The sequence below is a fragment of the Sparus aurata genome, chromosome 21 (assembly GCF_900880675.1).
Source record: "Sparus aurata chromosome 21, fSpaAur1.1, whole genome shotgun sequence".
Taxonomy (NCBI): Eukaryota; Metazoa; Chordata; class Actinopteri; order Spariformes; family Sparidae; genus Sparus; species Sparus aurata.
The window spans coordinates 1424575-1443446 of NC_044207.1; the positions used below are offsets into that span (position 1 = coordinate 1424575).

General features: G+C 42.8%; 1 protein-coding gene across 5 annotated transcripts in view; it reads right to left on the reverse strand.

Annotated features, from left to right (window-relative positions):
- Positions 1-18872, reverse strand: part of tox (thymocyte selection-associated high mobility group box) — a 163139-nt gene that overhangs the window by 108915 nt on the left and 35352 nt on the right. For 4 of the 5 annotated variants that reach the window (XM_030403187.1, XM_030403189.1, XM_030403191.1 and 1 more), the window contains exon 2: positions 12299-12364. The exons of the other annotated variant lie outside the window; for it this stretch is intronic. In XM_030403187.1, coding sequence (XP_030259047.1) covers positions 12299-12364 — 66 coding nt within the window. The remainder of the gene's footprint in view (positions 1-12298; positions 12365-18872) is intronic. 5 annotated transcript variants of the gene reach the window in all.

Sequence of the window (18872 nt, forward strand, 5' to 3'; positions counted from 1 at the left end):
CTTGGTCAGGAGAGAATACCGGTGCTTTGGAAGACTTCCTGCCTGGTTCCTGTTCCAAAGAAGTCGACACCATCAGACCTCAATGACTATCGACCAGTGGCCCTCACATCTTACGTCATGAAGGTGCTGGAGAGACTGGTTTTGGCCAACCTGAGGCCGCAGGTGAAAGCCCTGCTAGACTCTCTGCAATTTGCTTACCAGCCCCACTTGGGAGTTGATGACGCTGTCATCTACCTGCTGCAACGAGCCCATTCGCACCTGGATGGTGGAGGAGGTACTGTGAGAATCACATTCTTTGATTTCTCTAGTGCTTTTAACACCATTCAGCCACTGCTACTGGGGGAGAAGCTGCGGGTGATGGGTGTAGACGACACAATGATCTCCTGGATTACTGACTACCTGACAGGCAGGCCACAGTTTGTCCGTATGGGCAGTGTTCTGTCTGATGCGGTGGTTAGTGATACAGGAGCTCCACAGGGGACTGTACTGTCTCCTTTCCTGTTCACCTTATACACCACTGACTTTCAGTACAACACCGGTTCGTGTCAGATGCAAAAGTTTTCTGACAACTCGGCTGTTGTTGGGTGTATAAGTGAGGGACAGGAGGAGGAGTACAGGGCACTGGTAGACAACTTTGTGGAGTGGACTGGACAGAATCACCTGCGGCTGAACATCAGCAAGACCAGAGAGATGGTGATAGATTTCAGGAAGAAGAGGAAGACGGCTTTCCAATCTCTGTGCATTCTGGGAAAGGATGTGGAGGCGGTGGAGGATTACAAGTACCTGGGTGTTACCATCAACCACAGACTGGACTGGAGATCTAACACTGAGACTCAGACTTTACTTCCTGAGGAAGCTGAGATCCTTCAACGTGTGCAGCAAGATGTTGGAGATCTTTTATCAGTCTGTGGTGGCCACTGTACTTTTCTTTGCTGTGGTTTGTTGGGGAAGCAGCATTGGAGCCAGCGACACCAACAGACTCAACAAACTGATCAAGAAGGCTGGCTCTGTGATTGGCTGCAAACAGGACACTCTGGAGGCTGTGGTGGAGAGGAGGACACTGAAAAAACTGTTATCCATCATGGATAATCCTCTCCACCCTCTCCACCTCACACTGGTCAGACAGCGGAGCACCTTCTCCGGAAGGCTGCTTCAGCTTCGCTGTCGTAGCCACAGATACAGGAAATCTTTCCTGCCACAATCCATCACTTTATACAATAACTCTCTCACCTCTGCCTGACAGAGAACTCTGGTCTCTCTACTGTTTTGTTGTATATATTATTATTGTCATAGTATATTTTGCATATTTTGTTTTGTTGTATATATTATTATTGTTTATTGTTTATAGCACACTGTGCACTGTATATATACACTATGTATATATTGGATTCTATTTATGTTATGTACAAAGTGTTTTATTTGCTGACCCACTACTGCTGTAACACAATAATTTCCCAGTCTGGGATCATTAAAGTAATTCTATCTATCTATAACATTCATTTTTATAATAGAGACCCGTGCTCTAATAGAAATAGGGAGCCTATTCCACCGGTCCATGTCCCTCAGGACATTGTTCAGGGCGAGAGAATAGTTATACTTAACAATCTGATTTAACGAGGGAAAGATTTCAATTCCCAAATATCTGAACTGCTGCACTACAGGAACGATAGCTGGAAGGACAGATGTTTTGGCCGAGTCATTCAGATGCAGGAGGGCAGATTTGGACCAGTTAATTCTGAAGCCGGACATATTTCCAAATTCCTCACATATGGATAAACGAGGTGGCAACGACTAAGCAGGGTGTTCCAAAAAAACTAAAATGTCGTCCGCATACAAAGACAACTGGTGTGGTGAACGGGGCAGGACTCAACGGACAGCCCTGGCGTGAGGACCTAGAAACTGGAAAGAGAGCAGAAAAGGTTTGACTAGTTGACCACTAACTGGTCAAAGGTTTTCATGGCGTCAAGCGAAAGCACCGATATAGGAGCGCTATTGTTAGTCGCGTCATCAATGATGTGAAGGTGACACCTCACATTATCAGCTGCCAGCCTTGATTTAATGAAGCCTGTTTGATCAGAACTGACCAACGATGGCATATGGGACTCCAGGCGGCAGGCAAGAAGCTTAGCAAAGACCTTTAGATCAGAGTTTAGAAGACTAAGCGGACGGTAGCTGGAGCATTCAGTGGGGTCTTTATCTTTGGAGTAAAAAGCGTGAAATATACCATTAATCTGTACGGGGTCGGTGCTTAGTTTACCATTCGCGGATTTAATAGCAGGGATATCTGCAAAGCTATCACTAGACCTAATCCTCATGTCCAAAAGGTGACTAGGCCTAGCGCCGTGAAAATAGTATCGTTGTCTGGTCCTGTGAATCTGAAACTTAGATTGCTGCTTCATAATACTGTTAATTTCCTTTTTTTTACCAAAGTACGCTGTAAAGCCACCTGCTCAGTAAAACAAAACTGCAAAATAGAATCCAACCTAAAGAATTCTGCTTTCAGGTTATGCAGCTGGAGGGACCTGGATTTACATTAGAACTAATTAATATTGTATTGCTCCTGATGAAGCCCTTTATCGCTTCCCAAAAGACTCTGGGATCCTCTACGGAACCAGCATTAAAATCAATAAATTCCCTAAATCCTGAGACGAACTGACTGACAAAGGCTGTGTTTTTCAGTAACAAGGTATTGAAGTGCCATCTAGCTGCACGCTTGGATAAGCAACTCATGTTCACAGAGCAGAAGACGCCTTTGTGGTCTGACAAAGCCATCGGCAGTAAAACTGCAGCACTAATGGAGTGAAAAAGCTGAGGAGAAGTAAAACGATAATCTATCCTGGAAAAAGATTTATGTCTGCCAGAAAAAAAAGTGTAGTCCTTAGCAGATTAATTAATCGCCATATATCCGTAAGTCCCAAATTGGTAGCCCAAGCTTTAAGAGATTTTGTGGCCAGACCCTGCTCTCCCAAAGCCGATGCACCTGACCTATCTTGAACCGGATCCTGTCTAAGTTGTAAGTCCTGCCTGGTTCCAGTCCCCAAGAAGTCGAGGCCATCCGACCCGGCAGACTACAGACCAGTTGCCCTCACATCTCATGTGATGAAGGTCCTGGAGAGACTGGTCTTAGCCAAGCTGAGGCCACAGGTGAGGACATTTCTGGACCCTTTGCAATTTGCCTATCAGCCCCATTTAGGAGTCAATGATGCTGTCATCTACCTGCTGCAACGAGCCCATATGCATCTGGATGGTGGAGGAGGCACTGTGAGGATCACATTCTTTAATTTCTCCAGTGCTTTTAACACCATTCAACCTCTGCTACTGGGTGAGAAGCTGCAGGTGATAGGAGTTGATGACAAAAAGATTTCCTGGATTACTGACTACTTGGCAGGCAGGCCACAGCTTTTCCGTCTGGGCAGTGTTCTGTCTGATGTGGTGGTCAGTGATACAGGGGCTCCACATGGAACTGTGCTTTCGCCCTTCCTCTTCACCTTATACACCACTGACTTTCAGCACAACTCTGAGTCATGTCACCTGCAGAAATGTTCTGACGACTCAGCTGTTGTTGGGTGTATAATGGAGGGAGAGGAGGGTGAGTACAGGACACTGGTAGACGGCTTTGTAGAGTGGTCCGAACAGAATCATCTGAGGCTGAATGTCGACAAGACCAGAGAGATGGTGATCGACTTCAGGAGGAAGAAGATGCCTTCACAGCCACTACGGATCAGAGGGGAGGTGGTGGAAGAGGTTGAGGACTACAAATACCTGGGAGTGGTGATCGACAACAGACTAGACTGGAAATCTAATACTGAGGCTGTGTACAAGAAGGGGATGAGCAGACTCTATTTCCTGAGGAAGCTGAGATCCTTCAATGTACGTGCAGCAAGATGTTGGAGATCTTTCACCAGTCTGTTGTTTCCAGCGTCATTTTCTTTGCTGCTGTGTGTTGAGGCAGCAGCATCAGAGCCAGCGACACTAACAGACTTGATAAAATCATCAAGAAGGCTGGCTCTGTACTTGGTCTCAGGTTGGAGTCTTTTGAGACTGTGGTGGAGAGGAGAACGCTGAGCAAACTGTTATCCATCATGGACAATGATCAGCACCCTCTCCATCACACAGTAGACAGACAGCGGAGCACCTTCTCTCACAGACTGCTGCAGCTCCGCTGTCGAAGAGACAGATACAGGAAATCTTTCCTGCCACATGCCATCACACTGTACAATAATTACAGCTAACACTATGGTCATAACACGAAGTCTCTACGCACTTTGGTTTTATACAATCTGTTCACCGCACCTTATACTTTATCTTGCACTACAATTACTCTGCTTGTTTATACACTTTTATACATTTTGTACATTACTTTTTTCTATTGCTATTTAAAATGTCTAGGTTGTTCCTCTTATTTCATTGTGTTGTTATTGTCTCTGTGTATAATGCTGCTGCTACACCGGAATTTCCCAGCTTGGGATCAATAAAGTCTATCTATCTGTCTATCTGTCTATCTATCCCATACTGCATTGAAATCAGTACCTACAACAAAAGAATAGTCTGTCAGCTCTAACATTTTGGTTGTAATTAAATTGTAAAAATTACTCTCAAACACATTAGGGGGCATACGCCGAAACGAGAGGTATCTTTCTTGTTTGAAATTCTACCCTAGCAATAACAATCCTACCCCTATCATCCGCACAGGATGACAAGACCTTAACTGGTAGATTACGTCTAGCTACAATGGAAACACCCGTAGTTTTTGAGTCCGCAGAGGAAAATGCTACAGTATGGTAAAATCTATTAGCAAGACGGCCGGTGTCTGCTTTCAGCAAATGCGTCTCCTGTAATAATGCAATGTCCACATTCTTCTTCTTAAACAGACCGAGGGCACTAGCACGCTTATGAGGAGCATTCAGTCCACCACAATTCCACACCAAAATGTTTAGTTCACCCATAACCCATGAAAGATGTTCTGTGAATAGTCACAGAGAAAAAAGCAATAAAGCCCTCCATGTGGTTCAACTCCAACATAAGTACACCTACAGTCCAGTCCCCCACTACATAACATAAACTCGACATAGACACAAAACACAAAGAAAATGAAACTGAAGAAAAAAAACGGTGGATTAGGTCTGCGATCGAAAAGGATACAGGGCAGCAAGGGAACAGCCAGCCCAGCCAGAGTAGTGAATAGCAACCTAAGTTCTAATATTAAGATATATAGCTCAACAGTAATGCCCAGTGTAGTCAGAATGTACAAGAACAAAACAAAACACTCAGCATATATGATAAGAAAACAAACAAACTGTATTACTTTGCACAAACCATGAAGCTGATACCAAGGTGGTCATAGCTCAGAAGGAAACATTGGGGGTCCAGAGCAGCCTCAACGAAATCCTCCGCTTCACTAGGAGAAGTGAAGGCCCTGTACTGAGTAGGGGTGGTTAATCGGCCCAATTTCCCGATTCGATTCCGATTATTGAAGTCTCGATTCGATTACAAATCGCTTTTCGATTATTAACGATTATTGATCTTCCATTTAACATCAGTCAGCTGCTGAATTATTTTACTTCTCTTTTGAGTAACACCTCACAGCACCTTCAATATTGTATAGTGTAACTGTAATATCAAAATTATTATTTTTTACATTTGTTTTAAATGTAGTGTTTCACTGTTAAAAGAAAGCTACCAAGCTCAGCAGCCGGACTCATGTTAGAAGCATTGTTGGTGACGAGAACCAGGGCGTGTTTCTCTATTCCCCACTCGTCTGCTATTGCTTTGAGAAACTCACACATATTTGCGCTTGTGTGGCTATCATCCATAGCTTTCGTCTGAAGTACGTAGGACATTAGCTTCCATTAACTGCTGACATAATGAGATGTAACAGTCACATATGAGACTGTAGCTCTGGATATCCAGGCATCGCAGGTTATTGCTACCCTGTGAGCAGAGTTGAGGGACACTTGCAAGGTTTGTCTCCTTGATAAGATTTGGAATCGATTTAAGTGTGAAAAAGCTCCGGGATGGAATAACATATCTTGGCTCCAGACTGTGGACCATGTAGCGGAAGCCAGTAAGAGGATTTTTGGAAATTTAATAATCGAATCATAATCGTCAATATTATAATCTCAATTAATGAACAATCGATTTTTTTCACCACCCCTAGTACTGAGCCCCGTCCTTGACCTTTGGCGTGGCATGGCAAATGAGGAAGAAATCCAGGCCTTTAGCTCGCGCTGTGGTCATAGCCTGGTGCATGGCCTGGCGGCACTTGACAATGAAACTGCTGTAGTCGGGTGAAAAACGTATCTTTCGTCCGTTGATGGAGAGCGGGGCCTTCCTGGACGCAGCCAGGATAGCTTGACGGGTCGAGTACTGTAGTGCGTTAAAGATGAGAGTGCGGTTAATTCCTCGGTTGCTAGCACAGTCGCTGTAGATCCGGTGTGCTCTCATAATCTCAATATTGTGGCCGTCAAGGGTGGGAAACCATTTCGGGAGGGAGTTCGAAAGGTATTGCGTTGGAGCAGACCGATAACCCGAATATTACATCGCCTGTTGCGGTCCTCCAGGTCTGCTGACTTAGCTTCCATAAGCATGCAGGGTTCGGCTGTGGTCTTCCAGCGTGTCAGTGTTACCCTCAATTTCCACTGGATACGTGTCCGATGCGTTGCATCTCCGATCCGGTTTTGCTCCGCCGTCCGCCGTCCGGCAATCCCCACCGGTTGCGGTTTGAGTCCGCTGCGGCGCAGTACGGTAGACAGCTGGCTCACGAGGCAGAGGAGTTCCCGCGATAATCACATGATCACTCACGACCGCAGTTACAGGTCTGTGTTATTAAGAACAATAACACGAAGTGTTCCCGACCGAGGGATCGGCAGAAGAGCTTGTGGTGGTCTCTTTTTTGAGATTTGTGTGCTGGTGTCAACACCGAGTGTTTTATTTTGAAAGGTAACCGGATGCTGTTTGTTATTTTAGCACTTGACTTCCTGTCTGCTCGGTGCTAAATTCAGCTGAATTGCTGCGTCGTGCTCCGGCATCCGCCCAGATATAGAAGTCCTGCGTATCTGTTCCGGAGGGCTCCGGACTGCCGGAGCTGGGACGGAGCGGATACGCAGCGCAGCGGACCTGGTGGAGATTGACACATTGACTAAAGTGAAACGTATTTGCTCCGCTGGCGTGGCGGAGACGCAACGCAGCGGAGACGTATCCAGTGGAAATTGGGGGTTAGCCTCGACCGTGGTCTTTAGTACCTTAACATCTTCTCTCGTAGAGCCGAGGGTTGCAGTTAGCGCTGTTAGCTCCGCCTGGATAGCGGTCAATATCACGTCGGTCTCCCTCCCCACCTGTGGATCTGAGCTAGCATCTCAGTTAGCTGTGGCTCGAGAAAGGCCCGATGCTTCTCCAGCACAGATTCAGCGACGGCCTCAACTTCCTGTCGGTTGCCTCTCGTAGTCATAAGTCATAAGCAACTTTAAACCACCAAAAAAAGTCCAAATAGAATACTATTAGAACAACTATATGGCAAGGCCGGGCCGGGAGCAATTCTCTCAGGCTGCCATCTTGTCCAGTTGATCACGTGACTCCCCCAGAAGGTAAATTTTTCTGATGAATCATCCATTGCACTGCATCCCAATTGCCGCAAATACTGCAGAAGACCTGTTGGAACCCGCATGAATCCAAGATTCACCCAGAAAACAGTCAAGTTTGGTGGAGGAAAAATCATGGTTTGGGGTTACATCCAGTATGGGGGTGTGCGAGAGATCTGCAGAGTGGATGGCAACATCAACAGCCATAAGTATCAAGAAGTTCTTGCTACCCATTACATTCCAAACCACAAGAGAGGGCAAATTCTTCAGCGGGATGGCACTCCTTCTAATCCTTCAGCCTCCACATCAAAGTTCCTGAAAGTGAAGAAGGTCAAGGTGCTCCAGGATTGGCCAGGCCAGTCACCAGACATGAACATTTTTGACTATGTCTGGGGTAAGATGAAGGAGGAGGCTTGGAAGATAAAAACCAAAGAATCTTGATGAACTCTGGGAGTCCTGCAAGACTGCTTTCTTTGCCATTCCAGATGACTTCATCAATAAGTTATTTGAGTCATTGCCGAGACGTATGGATGCAGTCCTCCAAGCTCATGGAAGTCATACACGATATTAATTATTTTTCCCAAGGCACCATGGCTTTACGTTCTGATGTTATTGTAGCATGTTTGTGTATTCAAAATAAAGTATCATTTCTACAGTACATTATTTTTGTATGCAACAAGACTTTTGTCCAAGCAAAATCTGACCTTTCTGTCCTAATTAAATGATAAAATTCAACGAATGATACACAACTTTGTTTTGGTATAATAAGCATAATCTAGGGGCATTTGCCTTTCATATAAGCCATTTCTGATTCCAATTGATCCACTACAAGACAAGTTATTATTTGTTGTTCCTACAACTTGGATAAGTGACAAGACTTTTGTCAGGGACTGTAAATCTTGGTGAGATTATTTCAGTCTATCAGTGTATCAGTGTTTTTTCAACATTTTGAAGACATTTTAAAAATACCATGATATACGATAACCGTGATAATTTTGGTCACTATTACCGCGGCATGAAATTTTCATACCGTGACATTCCCAGAGTAAAGATTACATAATAGGACGCATGGTGTGGGGAGATGGATGCGTTTACATGTTTGTCAACATCTGGCTACAATGCACCTCAGATTTAAATTTGTCTTTGCACTTCGCTCTTTAGAAATCGGGAGTGCGATTAGATCTCGAAGCATAGCAAGTAGAGCTGTGCGATATTACGATATATCATAGTGCAATATAAAAATGTCTACCGTAAGATATAAGCCTCTGTTGTTTATATAGTAATTTTAACATGTAGGCTACTTGATTAGCAGTGTTGCTACACTTACATTAACGTACGCCACTGTTGTAATTTAATACGCCGTCTAAAGCCCAACTCAACGTCGGAATGACCAATGGATATCGAAATTTTGAGTTCAAAACAAGTTTATTGTATGAAAGTGAATGTAACTGCAGCAACTCTGCTGCTTTGTGGTAGCATTTTCACGTCACCTGCAAGGACTCGTTTCCAGCACCGGTCGCTCGGGAGTAAACAGAGGCAAAGCAGCATGGTGGAGACAGAGGAGAAGGCAATGAATGAATGAAAAAATCTAATCTTTTCTACCACTTAAAGACACGCCGGGATATATATCGTTATCGGGATATAAAATTAGCTATATCATGATTTAAAATTTTGTCCATATCGCACAGCACTAATAGCAAGTGGTCAAGAATGAACACGAGACAGCACTGAACAATAACCTTTATTTGATCAAGTGATAGCTTTCATCTCTTTCTGATAAATACATACAGAACTAAGAGCTTAGATTTAGAGCTATAATTTAGAGTTAGGGCTGTAACAATACACCAAACTCATTTTTTTGACCCACGGTTTGATACAAACCTCGATTATTATTTTTTTCTAAATAAAACATTTTATCTACGTAACATTTCAATAACTTCTGTATAAAATACTCCTCTGATAGTATCAGAAGCGCAGTATTGGCAAACTGAACCAGTGTGAATGGATAAGCAGGCTGCGTGAATGGAGGGCGTGTGCAGTCTGATAACTTACAAAGGGCCCTCACTCAACTAAATAAAGCGCCCATCCTCTCGCCTGTCCTACTGACTCCTCGTCACATTTCTGCCCGAAAAACAGCGTCTGTCACTGGCAAATAACTTTAACTCACCAAGTGTGATAAAAAAAAATCTCCGCAATGGTCAGCCCTCCGGACTGAAACTTGAGTGCAATTTCCCCCGGAAAACACCCTCTGTCCTCACGAGTGACAGAGTCAGAGAGCATCCAGTTTACTGATGGTGATTATGTAATTATATAATTTTTGCACCGTCACGTCTCTTTAGGGGCCGCAGTGCCGGCTTTCTGTGTGAATTACACAGCAGTTCGTCTTTAAGTGTGAAAGGGCTACTTATAGTTCATAGGGCTGGATCTGGAATGTAAGTTTTGTCACAATTCTGCCTTCTCACACCGTGAGACAGGTTCGAGGATCTGAGTAGTGCGTTTTCGGTTTCGATACGTGTGTCATTACAGCCCTATTTAGAGTATAAGTAATATAATTTCATTCAGCCCTTGATTAAAGCCTTAAAAACTGGCAATAAAAGTAAATTGAATTGATTGAAAGTGTACAATTAGTTACTGAGCAACCTCATTCTATGTAAACACCCTGATCAAGGAACAACCTTTAAAGTCAGGATTGCATTTGATAAAATATATCTATCTATGTGCACTGCTCAATAATCCCACACAGAACTGCATTAGTTCTCTATTTGTACAAGAAAAGAGAAAGCTTATTGAGAGAAAAATCATTGTAAACCTTTATGTGCCTCAGGTGAAGTGCAGTAAGTGGTATTGATTTGTGGAACAGGATAAGAGGAATAGTTGGTTTGATGTAACTGAAATTAAGAGAGTGTTAACAAAAATCTGCTCTATAGTATCAATAATGCACAACACTGTGAAATAATCTCAACATTGGCAACATTTCTTCTGCTCACCACGGATACCTTAAACTGTACAGTGTACGTAATGCACCATTGTTTAATAGGGTCTCTTCATCAGAGCTTTCCTATAGGAATTTCAAAGGCATTCCTGATAGTAAGTAAGTAAGAATGTAGTGTCTTAAAGACATCATATCTAAGGTGTCTGCTCACAGGTCACAAAAAGGAGTTTGTCTCACTGTGTCCTGCAGATAGGACAGCCAACTTGGAAACCATTCTCATTCAACATACTGAGTTCAAACCAGGAAATGTGAGGGAGACAAGTTCATTGGGCATTAACTCTCTGTCTCCATTCATCCATCTTTCGTTTTCTCTGTCTTTGGCCTTGATACCCCATGAAAAAAAAATCTTTGGACGGCCACAGTGGCCTTTGTGCCACAGATTCGAACTTCCCGAATCAATAACTCATAAGGGAAACATTGTTAAAACACAAACGACGACTCTTTCCTACCGTAGTAAGGTAGACAACGAGCTACAACCATATTTTCGTCAAAACGAGTGGTCCTCCGGGCTGGACAAATAACATTGGTCTCTATGGTCAGCCATCTGTGAGACGAGGGCACAGGAACCGTCTACAAAGTGCAACACCAAAAAGAAATACTACAAAAAATATTAAGTAACTTCACTATTATTCAGTGTAGTGTCACCAAATTCACTCCACACATCAATGGTCACCTGTTGGTTATTCTACAACTGTTTGTTTGAAAAAATGTGCTTAAAGCGAAACTCTTGCCAAAAAGCAACCAAGGCTTTATTTGGGATTGAATATGAGTCAAACCTTCGTGTAAAAGCATAATTACTGCGAAAGATGCACTTTTAAGATTTACCATAGTTTCGGTTTTGGGCACGTTAATTTTGAACGGCAGAGCTAGGGGCATGACACGCTAGCATCAAAATCGCTATTTTTAGAACACTAAGAAGGCTCGACACAACATGAAACTTTGCTCGTAGCATCACCAGGGTCTCTACTCATGAACAAGAGCACTGAGAACATTGTTTGTGTACACAGAGTTTATGAAAAAGAAGGTTTTTGAACTACTCACGTTAGCTGCTGCGTCTCCTGCGCGTCGCCATCATGACAGTCAAAAAGTGTTGATCCCGAGTGCGACCTGACAGGCACGCTTGAGGAGCGGTTCACCATATGCTCCTGCCTGTCAGGTGTTCTAAAAATAGCGATTTTGATGCTAGCGTGTCATGCCCCTAGCTCTCCCGTTCAAAATTAATGTGCCCAAAACCGAAACTACGGTAAATCTTAAAAGTGCCTCTTTCGCCGTAATTATGCTTTTACACGAAGGTTTGACTCATATTCAATCCCAAATAAAGCCTTGGTAGCTTTTTGCCGAGAGTTTCGCTTTAATATAATTATATAATGGAGATATAATGCCATAATTTGGGGGGATTTCTATTGGGAGAAACATTAACTTGATATTGGTATTAAAAAATGTTTTAATACATAATCCATGCCTTATCATAAATTAGGATTTTATGATATCAATCTGAAAGGTAAATCATCAAATTTTACTCCATGGCCTTGGTGCCCCTAAGAAAAAAAGAAAAGTGAAGGCTAAATGGCCTTGCCACTAAAATGACGAAATTCCAAACCTGTCTCACACACACACACATACATAAACTTATGTACATAAACACGCGTAGGTCTACACACATAGGAACACACACATGGGTACACACACGTAGGTACAACCACACACACACATACACATTAACACCAACCTGATTGCTTGAGACAAAGTCAAGGCCTGCATCTGGCATACCCAGGAACATGGTGTCCCCTTCCAGCTGGAGAGAACAAAAAAGCAAGAGCCACGATGTCAACAAACTAAAATCAAAGTCAGCAAACAGATCAGCCAGCACAGAGACAGAGCAAAAAATAGAGGTAACAGATTTCTGGGCAGCCGTCAATGAACTGTCTGAAGTTCCATTACCAATCTTGTACCTTGTTAACTAAACAACAGAAGGTGTTATACACTGTAAAAAAAAACTAACAACATAAAGCTCATTCAGCATAATCCAGGTCTCTGGAAGTCCCAAAATCTTTACTGTAGCCGCTACACTTTATAGTACATAGACCACATCAGGTGGTGCAATGCATTGTCACAAGCTTGTGCGATGGTGTGGGAGTGTCACACCATGGTCTGTGTGTGACCTGTTGGGAACACCAGCTAATCAGTTTGCTGAAGGCGAAGCTGCCATGTTGTTTTGCTACTAACATGTTGGTCCTAATAGTGATTGTTTGTCCACAGTCGATTAGAATTAACAGTTAACAACAAGGGCCAGAAACTCTCAGTTCCTTGAGTTAATTATCCAGTTGTGGATTATCAGGAAGGTTTGATAGTATTTTGCCTCCTCACCTTCCTCTCTTCTTTTTGGTGTTTTTGATGTTTTTTGTCCTTTTTTGTTTTGGGGCGTTTTTCTTATCCAGACTTCACTCTTACTGCTATTGGGGCAACTCCATTTTTTATTTTACTATATTTCTCAGCATATGACAGCTCTCAATCTTATTTTAGTCCATGCCAGGGGTCTTAACATTCCACACAAAAGAACCACTGTGCTAGAGTTTCTCCGTAAGAAAAACATAGATTTTGCTATGATTAAGGAATCACACTTACTGTGCAAAGATGCGGGTCGATTAGCCAATAAGATTTATCATCCTATTGCAACTTCATCTGCAGCTACTAAATCTAAGGGGGTAATGGTACTGTGTAAATGCAAACTAAAATTTGACATGATTGCCTCTTGGGCGGATGATGCGGGTCGGATAGCCTTTGCCAAGATTCGCATGGATGGGAAAAACATTGCAGTTATTTCCGCTTACGCCCCTAATGCATTTGATGTCGCTTTTTATGAACTATCCACTAAATCTTTGCTTGATCTCACAGGATTCCATTTAGTTCCCGGGCAGATTTCAATGCGGTGTGGGACAGCAACATGGACACAACAGGTGACATCGAGAGTAGGGACCAGCGTCTTGCGTCTGAGGCGTTCCGCCAGTGGGCGACCGATACAGGCATGGTCGACATTTGGCGTATGTTTAACCCCTCTTTAAAAGACTTTTCATTTTACTCAGGGGAGACACAGGTCCTTCTCGAGGCTGGATTTTATCTTTGTCTTGAGGGATCTGTGTCAAAATATTCATAATGCGCATTATATTCCAGTTACCTTGTCCGATCATAAGCCAATATATTGTTCGGTTACTGTTCGTCCGTCTTCCACTAAAGCCCCTAGGTGGCTGTTCAATTCATCCTTAATGTGAGATAAAAAAAATTCAAAGCTCAGTTTGAAAGTAGTTTTAGAGAGTCTTTGGAGTTTAATGTTGGCTCTGTTTCTAATCTAAGGATACTTTGGGAGGCTGTGAAGGGCTTTATAAGGAGTAATACCACCTTATACGCTTCAACACGAAATAAGGAACGTGCAGCCAAATTAGAAGCTTTAGAATTAAAATATGGGACCCTTGATGCGAGCTTGCAACTTAACTTTAACGACCATACAGCCCTACAGCAGGAACTGATTAAAAAAGAGATAAACTCTCTTCTGAGACGCCGCTCAGAGTTTCTTATGCATAAAACAAGGCAAACTTACTATTTCAACTCCTCAAAACCTAGCCATCTACTAGCAATGACGCTTCGGACGGTTGAGCATTTTGTTGATATTTTTTGCATTAAAGACAAAGATGGCATTATACAGTCTGACCCCAAAAAAGTAAATGCTTCCTTTACCTCCTTTTATCAGGAGTTATAGAATTCGGAAAGTAATTTCAACAAACATGTCTGTAATAATTTCTTAAATAGCATTAAACTATCTCGCCTTAGTAATGAAGACTCCGTAAAACTAGATGGCCCTGTTACATTGCAGGAGTGTGAGGCAGCTATCAAGGACATGCGTAAAGGTAGATCATCAGGGCCAGATGGTATTCCACCCGAATTCTATCTCACTTTTTGGCCCTTGATCGGCCCGCTGTTAGTGGACATGATCCAATATTCAATCAAAGAGGGGTCATTTTCTAGGGATGTTAATTCTGCAATAATCTCACTACTTCTTAACAAAGTAAAGGACCCAGTGGAGTGCTCCAGCTACGGGCCACTTTCACTTTCAAATGCAGCATTAACATGATTAAAGTGCTGTATAAAAATCCAACAGCCAAAGTGCTCACTGGCAAAACTAGCTCTCGTCCCTTCGCTGTCTCAAGAGGATCAAGACAAGGCTGTCCTCTCAGCCCTCTGTTATTCGCCCTTTCTCTTGATCCGCTGGCACAAGCCATCCGCAGCTCACCTACAATCTCTCCAATTTCTATTAGCAGAACACACCATCACATCTTACTATATGCTGATGACATTTTATTACATTTAAATAAACCCAGTGCAATGTATCCCACATGTTTTGTCAATCTTTGAACATTAAGGCAGGCTTTCAGGTTTTAAAATAAACTGGCAGAAATCTGCTTTGCTACTTTTAAATCAGGCCATGTGTAATGCTCCCATCCCTGCATCTACTCCAGTTACTAAAAACGTTATTTATCTGGGGCTAGATATTTATTCCTCCATACAGACACTAACTAAAAACAAAGTCGTGGCGTATCTCGACAGCTGGTCTAGCCTCCCAAATTCACTTTGTGATAGGGTGGCTATAATTAAAATGAATATTCTGCCCCAAGTCAATTTTGTGAGCTCAATGCTTCACCTTTCTCCGCCCCCCTCAATATTGGAGCAAATTGCAATCAGCAATAACAACATTTAATTGGCATGGTAAACAACCTCGTATTAAGCTCACCACAATGCAGCGAGAAAGGCAGGCTGGTGGCCTGTCTCTCCCGAACTTCAAATTTTGAAGTGGGCCTTCGCACTGAGGGCTCTATTAACTTGGTTTCAACCTGATGCACAGGTGTCATGGCGAACTCTGGAGGAGCAGATGTTGGCCCCATATTCTTTTGCTGATATTTTGTATTCTAATATTTCAGCCAAACAATGCCACTTGAGGTTTAGTCCCATAATTTTTATATTTGCCATTTATATGGAGGAGGGTGGAGAAATTAGCTGGTTGCTCTTCTGGATGGGGCCCACACTCTCCAATATTTAATAATGATAAATTGCTGATTGGCAGTCGTCCTATTTGTTTTCCTGACTGGGAAAGAAAAAACATTTGTACACTTGGTGACATTTAAGTGGGGGGGTGGTGTTACTTACTTTTCAGAACATATGTATTAAGTATGGTATACCACGTACCTCCTTTTTCTTTTATTTGCAGCTGAGATTGTCCTTAAAAGGCAATGGTGTTCCTTTAAAGGACCTTCTTAGACCACACCCAATTCACAAATTGTTCCACTCTGCTAGAAGCACAAGTGGTTTTGTTTCGAGACTTTATTGGATTCTGTTGCAGCACTCTTACAGACCCCTGGCGTTAGACACAGTGTGGAGGAGAGATGTTCCAGACCTGAAGCCCGCATTTGACTGGGATAAAGTGTAGGCTAATGTGAGCTTAGCATCCAGAAATCCTGATCATCAGCAAATATACATTACAATTTTGTACATAGGGTATATTTAACTCCTAGGATGTCACACCGCGGTGAGGGCTGTCCTGTCTCGGGTTTTTTGTCTGGTGGATTTCATGTTTTATTTTGAAAAGTAACTCTCCTCTCGTTTCAGGTCACTTGCCCTTCCTCTCGTGTCACCGGTCTGACGTCTCCCCTAATCCCTGATTGTTTCCACCTGTGCTCCCTTCCCTGGTGTATATATTGTCTGTGTCTTCCCCTGTCTCGTCGCCAGAGTATTTCGTCCTGTCGTGTACCTCCAGCCCCCGAACCACAGCCTTCCACAGCTTGAGAAAGTATTGTCTTGCTTGATTTTCTGTTTATTCTTGTATTCCTCCGATGTTGAGTGATTTTGGTTACTGTTAAGTTTTGGTCAGCGTGTTCTTTTTGTGCTTCAGTTAATTTCTTAGTATTTGTGTTTTCCTCCCTCGGGAGCGTTTTGATTTGTAATTTTTATAGCTCAGTGTAGCTCAGTTCTGTTTATAGCCTTTTGCTTTTTCCTCTTTCGAGAGCGATTTTTTGTTGTTTAACTTTTCTTAGAAATATTCGTAGTATTCAGATCAGAGTAGCTATAGCCTCTGTGTTTTCCTCCCTCGGGAGCGTTTTCTGTTCTTTTCTGGTGTTTGTGCCACGTTTTGTTTTCTTAGTTCCACGTCTGCTCAGACGAGTTTAGATTTCATAGCCTGTTGAGTTATCACATCAGCGGAAGTCGATACTTGGGTATCAGAATAAAAGCTTGCTTTTTTCACCGTTCTCTGTCTGCACTTGAGTCCTCATTTTGCCTAGGCCTGACATAGGAAGCTTCATTTGATGAGGGTTATTAATGATCCTATATGTACTTTTTGTTCTTCCAAAGTGATTGGCAGTTTTTTTCATATGTTCTGGGAGTGTACCCCAGTGGCCGAATTTTGGAAGATGGTTGCCTTTAACCTGTGTATGTGTATGTATACATATGTATGTGTGAGTGTACGTATGTATGTATATATATTTATTTTATTCATCTTTATTTATTTCCTTTAAAGTATTTTTTTTGGCCTTTTATGGCTTTATTGATAGCACAGCTGAAGAGGGTGACAAGAAACAGGGAGAGAGAGGGGGAGTGACATGCAGCAAAGGGACCCAGGCTGGGAGTCGAACCCGGGTCCGCTGCAGAGCCTCATGGGATGCCCACTCTACCAACTGAGCTGAACGGCGCCCCTCCTTTATAATTTTTATTGTTTTTATTACATTTTAGTTGTTATTCATGCATATATGCATATAGCTATGCGAATATATATTTTATGATCTATTTTTATAACACTAGTGCAGTGCCCGTAACAAAAGTGTATTCCTATAAAAAAAGTGGGAGGTTAAGGAGCTTTTTCATGGATGGCCAAATGAGGCTGTGTTTGAAGGTGGGACGTCAGGGATATTTAGGTTTGTTGTGAAATCCGATATTCCAGGGTATATTTGGCTGTTTTTGACTATTTTTGATTTTGCCATTATATTTCACCTTAAAAACTATTTACTTGGTGTCATTATTTTTAGCACAACCTCACATGTGTGACTGTACAGTTATTTTTTTTATTTTGACAAAGTGTATTAACACAATGGACCTAAAATCACAAAAAACCCATAAAATCCAAGTAGAAAAAGTTTGATTTTTTTACCGTGAAAACCACAAATAAACATATTTACAACAAACCTTTTTTTTTTTTACTTATAATGCAAATATAAATTGTTGTTTGCTAAATTTGTGCATACATTTAAAAAATTTACAAAGTTATATGTAACTATTTACATTTAAATGCAGGCAATGCTCAGGTCTGCCTGTGCTCCTTGAGAGCTGCACTGCCTACTCCACATTCAGCATCTTCTCATTGTTCTGACTCATTAAACGAAAAACCGACTCCACTACACAGTAAACACACTACACCAAACACTACATAACACACTAACTACACACTCCAAACACGCTTAATGTAACAAATCTCTCAACTCTCAATATCGCTGTCCGACCGTCGTTGCCTGTCAATCATCAGCCTAGGTCCCTCCCACAACTTCCTGTTCCTCAACAACCAAACTTGCTGCTTGGACACTTTCGTGACAAAAGCCCGTTTTTACCGTTTCTTCCTGCACCAGACACAAAGCAAACGTGACGGCAATGTTCGTGAAAAAGCGTGGCGGACATTATTTACCCTAGGTCCGGTTTTGGACATGCCGTTGCGGCCGGACCGTCGCCTCGGGAGGTGGGCCGTGTAGCTAGTGACTAGCGGCTAGCAGCTAGCCAAACATCCACAGATTCAGATTCCACTTTGTTGTCCGCGCGTCTCCGGATCTCCTCAGACCCGAACAGACTCGGTCCGGACTCGTTTAATCTCATTAATCCACAACAGTCAGTTTAGATGCACAGAACAGAACGGACCGAACCGCCGGCAAAATCCCGGTCCAGCTCGCGCCGCTGCAGGTATAAATCCGCTTGTTTCTTCAGGTACATCGTGGGCTTGATCTCTGCAGTGATTGGCTCTGGTGCGCACGTGACTGTGGTGGCTCTGGTGGACTATGCTCGGCGGAATTTGTAAAGCATTTATGAAATAATTTATTCACCGTATCATTGCAGTCCAAACAAATGCTTAGATGCACACCACTGAACCACGCAGCAGCCATGTTGAAAGTCTCGGGTCAGTGTGATCCTTATCCGCAGAAATATTTGACCAACAGACACATATACACACACACACACACACACACACATACATAGACAGACAGAGATTCCGTGCATTT